Source organism: Lepisosteus oculatus, chromosome 1 (assembly GCF_040954835.1).
Source record: "Lepisosteus oculatus isolate fLepOcu1 chromosome 1, fLepOcu1.hap2, whole genome shotgun sequence".
NCBI classification, from domain to species: domain Eukaryota; kingdom Metazoa; phylum Chordata; class Actinopteri; order Semionotiformes; family Lepisosteidae; genus Lepisosteus; species Lepisosteus oculatus.
In genome coordinates, this window is record NC_090696.1 from 60,537,805 (window position 1) to 60,546,643 (window position 8,839).

Genomic DNA, 8,839 nt, shown 5'->3' on the forward strand with positions numbered 1-8,839 from the left:
CTCTTCACAGCCATACTTTTGTTAACAGACTTGTTTAAGCTTACAAATTCTGTATAAACAATTAATTTGTTTGCTCACAGAATAATTTATTAAATACTTTGTAGATAATATGAATGAAAATGCACCACCTCTACTAGCCTCCAAACCCCCCATTTTCTGTACTGTATTTTTTTTTTGGTATTTGACATTCTTTTGTGCCAACTCAGCATCTAAAGAGAACACAGAAAAGCCAATGGAATCTGCAAACAAAGCAGAATTTTTCAAATGTGTCTGTCACATGAATGTCAAGAAAAGTTCTCTTAACTGAAGCTTTTTTCCCCTCAGCATACCCTTAGCTTACAGCTAGCTAAATCAGTGACAAGAAAATCAGAGATTTACACGAGTACTTAGTGGGTGCTTAAATGTGCTGATGCCCCAATACTTCGCTATGCTGAAAATCTATGTTCTCATAGATTCAAAAGACCAAAAAAATGAAAAACACAATATTCATGTACTGTAATTACACATTCCTTTCACTTTTCTCATTTATAACAGTTCACGTGTATGCCTACTCTTTGAACAGTGTACTGTTTGTACGGACAACATTCCATACCTATAAAAGAAAAGGGCCCTACTTGCTATTTGCATACATGCCTATGATATTAGTATATTTTTATATGTTCATTTTATTTATTTTTTATTGTTGCTGTAAATCCTTTGTTATATAAACATGGACAGTATAAATGACACACGTGTAATTTTAATTGAAAGGTAAACACATTATTTATACATAATGCAATATAATATATATGTATTTAATACTGCCCAGATCTAGAGAGTCAGATCTAAGTGTGTCTTAGCAGCTGCTAAATGGTCTGTAGGTATATTTAGTGGTGTACTGTAACATACTGTATATGAATGTACCTGGAAATGAATTCCATTGAGAATTACAATGCACTGCATGGAGTTACACTTATTTCTACTTAATCTTCAAGGGGAAACATATCTGAAGCAAATGATTTATGGATTTAAGTTGTTCCACTTTATTAAATGGCCTTGCGATCATATCATGAAGTGGCTTATTGTTGCCTCTTGATATAAAAATGAGAATGAGCAGGATTTTAATTTGAGTCATTGTGTGACCTAGTTTTTATTAACAGAAATGGCACAGATTTAATATATATAATAACACTCACTTTTGAAACTATACAGAGCATCAAAACATAGTTAATGGTTATACTGTAATTGCAACAAATTCACAGTAATCGTATGGAAAATTACTAGCATTACTGAAGCAGATAGCACTGACACCTTATCAAAAAGACATGACTTGGGTAAATTTATTTATAGTGGCAATCTAATACCATCTGTGGACGCCTGTGCTTTGCATCAGATCCTAGATACTGTTTTCTGGAATTCTATCCCAGAGCCTGAATAGCCATACCCCTGTTCACTGGTCTCTGAGCACTAGATACTACGTCACCCCAGCCCTACCCAAAAATATATAATGAGATTCAAGTGAGTGGTGAGTAGGATACCTATTGCATAATTGTTTCATTCTGATCTCCCAAGAAAGACGTCACACCATGAGCATGTAGACATGCTGTGATCTGCAAGAGTGTTTTCATGTTAAAGCAAAGCGAACATGTTCAGAGTAGTTTTTGCACTCAGGTTCTGACAACCACTCACAATCACAGGAGTTCTACAGTGTCTAAACACTCCTGCCCAGGCCATAAAGCTTGTATCTCCACATGGATTGGTGTGTTGTACATCTCACTTAGGGTATCATTCTACACATCTGTGAAACATTTGGCCCACAACCATCAGGGTGTTCTACAAAAGGCCTAGATTAATTGCTAAAGAAATATCGAGTATACTTCTGGCAAATACACCTGAAGTGTTGATCTAGCATTCCAAAGGCACAAAGGATTTTGTTCTCATCTTAAATGAGGAATATTGGCTCCTTTCTGTGCTTTTCTTTTTTGATTTTTACAGAACTTGACATTCATAAGGTTCAACAATTTCATCCCTTGTATCCAATCAACTCTTTCATTAATGAAGGGGTTTAGTGTTTAAGTAAAGTCACTTGGGTATATCTCTGTAATGGATGACTATTCAAATTAACCAGAATGATGGCAGAAAAATATAATAAATATCCAAATCCCATATACTTTATTATTCTATCAACATACATGCTTTAACAGAGCAATACATTTCTTGTGATGCTCACTCCCAAAGAAAAATAAACCAAAGAAAATCACAAAAGAACACAGTGAAAGGCAATCCTTTAAGCACTGGTGCAATTAGCTCTGAATTCTATGATGTACCTCCATCTGCTGGTAGAAATTACAACAGCACTGTATCAGTAACATAATACAAGTTAAGTGTTAACTCCACCACAGCTTGTCATAAAATTGGTAACAAGCAGAAATGGTCTATTGCAGTAGGTAACACAGTGTGTACAAACAGGTCTGCGCATAAAAACAAAATCCTGCTCCATTTGAATTTTAACATTAGGGATGTTATCATTTTAATAATGCAATAATGCTTGCATTGATGAGTTTAAAAATAATTTGAAAAGGGCAAAAACAAGTACTTTCCAATTCAGTGCTATAGTTACAGTGCTGCAGCTATTTTTGAGAACTGGAGCACATACTTGGGTTTGTTATTCTATGTTATTGTTAATATCATGTTATACTGCTATTTACAGCAAATGTTCTGTTCACTAACCAATCACCCACTTAGAGCTACTACTGGGTTAAAGCTGATTTAATATGCAACTAGTTGGTGGCAACACAAACAGCAGAAATATTCTAAGATTTTCTTTAAAATAATGATGATTTTTTAGAGCAATAGAAGACCTATAGTTTAACAAAAGATCACTGTTTTCTAATTCCATGCCGACTATCCTCTAGATTAGAATTTGCATCTAGATTAGTTTCATTTATGGTTCCCAAAGCAGTACATATAATATAACTCCAGTACAATTATTTTGTTTGGTTTTGTCTCCTTTTTATTGATAAGAGCTATATAACACACGTTGATCCTTACTCAGTTTGTCTGCCTGTCCAGAATGTACTGCTATATTTTAGGTTAGATCAGTAGTGATGCAATGTGTTCTGTCTCTTAGAGAAGCTCTTGATTGTAGTTCTGGAGATAAGAGTTGGGACAACATACAGGGTTGTGGTACATTCAAGGAAAACGTACAAAAAACAATCCTATGAAATAAAAATACCAGATTACTTGCCACCTATAGACAGGAACGTAAACCAAGCAGAACACTTGACTGTTGTTTTCTTTGCACAATGAGATTGAGGAGAAATGAAAAAGCAAAAGTTGAAAGGAAGAGCGAATATTTACAGTATTTTGCATCACGTACTTACAAACTAACACATTAAACGACTATATACACTGGTGCTAGAAAGTTTCTGAATTTCTGCATACAGTAAATTTGACCTAAAAAGTGACCAGATCTTCATCCGAGTAACTAAAAATAAAGAGAACTCAATAAAACAAATAACACAGAGAAGGGTATACTTTTTCATTCATTTATTGATCAAAATGATACAACATTAAATGTCTTTGTCGGAAAAAGTGAACGTATGCTTTCAGTAACTGGTGAGCTTGAGCAGCAATGAATTCACGGTAACTGTTGATCAGTAACGCACATTGGCTTGGAGGAATTTTGGCCCATTCTTCTTTAAAGAAATGTTTCAACTCAGTGATGTTGGTGGGCTTTCATGCAACGTTGTTTTTATAGTCAAGATCGACAGCATTCACGTTCTATAGCCAAATAATTACTGCACACACAAATTAATGCAAAAATGGCTTTGCATTTTACAGAAATAACTATGTAGCAGATAAACTATTATCTTTGTATATTACGTAACGTTTTGGTTTCTCAATACTGTTAAGTAAAAGAGAAGTAAAACAACTTTAATTTTTGCAGTTGTCAGTACCGACCGATTGCATTGTTGGTGTGCCATTATTTCACACGATTAACGACTTCAGGAGGAATATGTTTTAATTAAAATAAGAACATTATTTTCCTGTGTTAACTATGCTTGGTCGCTGTCAAGTTTTTTCCACTGTAACGTTTGGTTTTAAAGTGCCACCAGACTGCAGTAATTCGAAAGGTTTCCCTCCAAGTTTCAAATGACCAGCACGGCTTCTGTAAGTCGCATTCACAGCGCCTATAGCTGTTCAAGGCAGTGCCTGTAAATGCAATTGAAAATAAAACCCTAAATAAAAAGCCTTCTGCACTAATCGATATCAATATTTACCAATATAATAGAATAGAAACACTTGTCTTAATAATTAGAGCCCACCACGTTAACAGAGATGTAGTAGTAATGTTTTATTCTGGCAAAATGTGCAGAAAGCCAATCGGGCAACCAGGTCTTTCTTTTCACAATACATCTGAAAAACAATACACTGAAATGTTGCAACAAGAGCGTGCTGGTGTTTTTTTTTCCCCACAAGCGGTGAAAACTGAATCAGGGCATAGTAAACTGTATGCATGACATAGTTTTTATGTAATGCATTACGCATAATTCACTTTCTAGCCCTGCTTACTGTATATTGCCTGGCACTTTGTAATATTTTATTTCTACGATTCAGTAGTTAGAAGTGTACAGGAAAGACTGTTCTCGTTCCTAATTAATTATTTAGCTCGATTAATCAAACGGGCTGCTATCCACTGTAAGGAGGAGTGTAATTATTTTAGTCATTGTCTTTACAGAAGAGCAGAAAGACTTGTGAAGATTTGAATCGCACGCTATGGAATGCGAAAGCGGGTTCTTGTCGGGCATGAACGGTGCACATTTCGCAGTTTGTGATAAAAAAGTGAATGGCCACACGTTTGATGTACTACCCAACAAAAGAAAACGCAACATTGAGGAAAACTACGGCACAAAGGGCTGCGTCTGTGGAGCAAATGAAAACCAAAGGTTTGCAGCTCAGGAAACGAATAGAAAACACGGTTAGTAGATCACTCGAAACACGAGCATTGGTGCTGACCTAACAAGGAAGATCTTAAGTTTTCGGTGTACTCTGCGCGATGCATTGACTTTACGGAAGAAATCAGGTTGATTTTATCTATTTTTGGTTTTATTCTGTACCGACCGTTTTCTTTAGTTTATTTGGTTTTGAGATCTTTGGCTGATTATGTTAAAGTATTTGTCTTAAGGATCATGCATTTTCTTATAACTGCAAAAATACAAACGTTTTAGTTTGAGGGGATTCTTGCTGAGAAGAGTTTCATGAAAAGCATTCCTAATAATAAAAAATAACGATCTTCACAGTTGAAGGTTTTTTTTTTGTTGTGTTCTAATATATTTTTTTCCCTTTTCTTGTTTAAAAGCACGTTTTGTATCAATTAATGGAAACAGAGGAGTGTTTTACTCTGAGTGCTGGAAACCAAATGGAAGCACCCTGTACCTGCCCTTCACAAACAACATCTTGGTAAACATGGACAAATATGACCAGATCAGCATCGAAGAGGGCTCCTTTTTCATAGGCAATAATTCCGGAGAATGCCTTCAGAAAATGCAAGGTGTGTTTACTTTTTAAATTTCACTTTGCTCAGGATGTTCGAAACGATTTCAGGGCTGAAATACACAGCGATATTTCAAGTGAAATGACCGATTGCCTCACCTGAGTCGTAACAGCATACAACTTTTTTTTTGCTTTGAGTAATTGTTTTAAGTACTTTATGGAAATTCTCAACCGCGGTCCATTAATGCCACTGAAGATCACAGTGTTCTCAATCAGTAGTAAAAAGAAACTGTCCATTGAAGAGAAACTTGAAACCGAAGCAGTTATATTATGTTACAAGTTACTTTGATTCTACAAGCTGTGATTTTAAATTAGGTACCTTTAAAATTTGACTTTGCCATGGACAAATCAGGTTTCTTTAAATGAAAGGAGGTTTAACTTTTTTAGCTTTAATGTAATAAGTAGTGCATCGCACACCTCTGACATCCATGTTAAGGACTATAAATAAAACGAAGGACCAGTGTGCTTTGATTGCAACTTGTAGTGAATGTAGTGTCACATATATTCTTTGCAGTAGCTTTATTATTAATATGACAAAACCTGCTGAACCATCAATGTTGTTGTTTTTGTCCTTCATTCGTAGGTCATGCAATGCATTGTTGGCGATATAATGACCAGGAAAAGAAACTGTTTATAGCACTATCATATTTCTTTGTCAATCCATCTGTAAGTACGCGATTTTTATTAATTTAAAGGTTTCTGTAGACACAGAATTACTTGAAAGCAGTCTTTCATTGCCTTTCCAAAGACAACCCCTGTTTTTGAGTGTTTTTGGGGAAAGAAAAGAAAAATGCTGGAGAATATTCATTTTAATTTCTCCACAACTGGTGTTATTCATATGAAGTTACACGTCGAGACTTGTGATTTTAGCAGTGTGATTTATGCCTGTGTAAATAATCAAGTTGTCTGTGACAAAGTGGTCTCCGTCAGAATTACAATAAGGTTAATAAAAGGCTTGAAGAACACTTATCAGGGACCTTAATTTTCTAAGTGTCAGCTGTCAACAATGAAAAAAGTTTTTGCTTCACTACTTAAAACTACAGTCATAAAGCAAAGAACAATATTTTTCTTAATAAAGAACCACATGTGCTTATGAATTTAAATGTAGAATTACAGAAGGTCATGTAAAATAGTTTACAGTAGATCTCCAAACCTAGACCTAGAGAGTCCCCATCCTGTTTAACCGTTTTACAGGTGTCTGTGGTTTACTGAACTTTACTGAAAATTGTTCACTAAAGTTAGTATTTGCTAATTAAATCACTAAGGGTGCAGTTTGAATAAAATCTAGATCTCATGGCCTTACAGGGGTAGAATCTTTAAGGGATGATTACAAAACAAGGAAAGATTGAAATGCCATCAAGCCTAGCCATTTAGCCTTATTCTAAAAATATCTACTCTGGATCTAATGTGATCAAGCCCAACATCTACTTTAGCCTTGTCAGAGAACAGAACCTTAAAATATGCCCTGAATTTCAGTGAAGATAATTTCAAGACAACAGGATAAACTAAAAAAAAAACAGAAATACTACTAGAGCATAATTAGCCAGATATATTATCAGGAGTGATTGAGATGAATAAATCACAATGGTTCAAGAACCAAAGTGGAACCCATGATTTTGCTGCATTCATATCTTTTATGTTATACGTTATAACTTTTAAGTTATTTATAACATCTTTCCATCTCTTGCAGGTGTTCCAGGAAGTTGTGTGTTCTCTTGATGGGCTGTGAGAATACAGTGTTGCAACATCTGTGATGCAGCATTTACTCGGATACCAGTGATAAAAAACGTTTAAGATTGATCTAAATATACTACTTACCTGTATACAAGTTTTTATGAGAATCACTTGGCTCAGATATGCACTGCTATAACTGTAAGATAACTTGATTGTGATTACACTGTCACTTTATACACAATTAAGAATTTCTTTCTGCAGAAGTCCATGTACAATATGCACTGCATTTTATTTTCTTTAAGGACCCAAATGGATCAATATAGTACCAAACTTGTGAAGCCCTTGGTGACAGCTCTGCACTGTGGGCTTGGCAGCAGCTGAGAATGCTTTGTTCACCAGCTCTTTAGTGTAGTGTAATTTTTTGCATTTTAATATTTTATACTACTTTAATAAGTGACTATTTGTAGTACAGTTTCTTAATGTTGATTTACACCTTCCACTTTTGCAAACTTACATTCTGATAGTCTGTTCAATGAGCAGTGTAGTTTAATGGAAGAAAAAGGTTTGACTTTTGACTTGAGAAATGCAAAAATGGGTTGAAGTACCGGAAAAGGCTTCTCTAATCCCATTAATAACATTGTAAAATAGGGGGAATATTGGTTTAAGCCCTAAGAACGTTTTTGTGTAGCAGTATTACATTAATAATATAAGTACAGTGGTTTATTTAGAATCATAGATGTTTATGGGTTGAAACAAGAATTCTTTAAGCTTATTACATGTGCTGTTTCCATGTTGTTTTTTTATATTTTTTGTATTTTTTTATATTGTTATAAATAATCAGTCAATGCTTTGGAAACTGTTGTCTTTTCATTTAAAATTGAACAATATTAATTCAAATAACATGTGACTGCGTTATTTAGAAAGCATCTAATTATAGAAAATATTCAACAAATATACTTTGTTGTATATTTGTGAGATCTGAAAACTGAATGGTGATATGTTTGTGATGTTAGGCATTTAAAGCATATCTCTACTACTGTATGTTGTTACTGATCTTAGTAATTATGAACTAGGGTTTGTTCACAGGAGAAATGTCTTATCTTCAAACAGAAAGGACCATCTGCTACATAACTTCTTTCACAGCTCAGTGTAATGATGAATAGGTAGGATGCTCAAAACAGCCTTTCCTCCTTGATTAAATGCCATGTCTGTTCCAGGAGATATACAGTACCAGTCAGATGTTTGAGTACACCTCCTGGAAACCAGGTTTTTCATGATTATCTGTGCTTTAAACTGTAAAAATGTGTCTATAAACACTTAAATATGTAATTACATGACACGTGTACTTCTAATCTTCACACAATCTCCTCTGAACAATTGATGTTGAAACATCTGTACTTCTAGTTGCATTTCTGACTTTTAACTAACCTGGGCTTCCGACTGAAATCTGCTTGCTTTTGGTGTTTATTTTATTGAAAATGAAAAAGTAACATTTTCAGTGCAGTTTAGTTCAGATTTAAAGTATAAATATGATTTAATTAAATATTTAAGTGTTTATAGACACAGTTTAAAGCACAGATAATCATAAAAAACCTGGTTTCAAGGAGGTGTACTAAACCTTTTGACTGGT

General features: G+C 34.5%; 1 protein-coding gene across 1 annotated transcript; it reads left to right on the forward strand.

Moving 5' to 3' along the window:
* Positions 1-4,406: 4,406 nt before the first annotated feature.
* LOC138239396 (uncharacterized) lies at positions 4,407-8,721 on the forward strand. The gene is made up of 4 exons (XM_069190980.1): positions 4,407-4,960; positions 5,342-5,533; positions 6,119-6,201; positions 7,226-8,721. Exons 1-4 carry the CDS (start codon positions 4,759-4,761, stop codon positions 7,262-7,264), a joined length of 516 nt encoding a protein of 171 aa, XP_069047081.1. The 5' UTR covers positions 4,407-4,758; the 3' UTR covers positions 7,265-8,721.
* Positions 8,722-8,839: the final 118 nt, after the last annotated feature.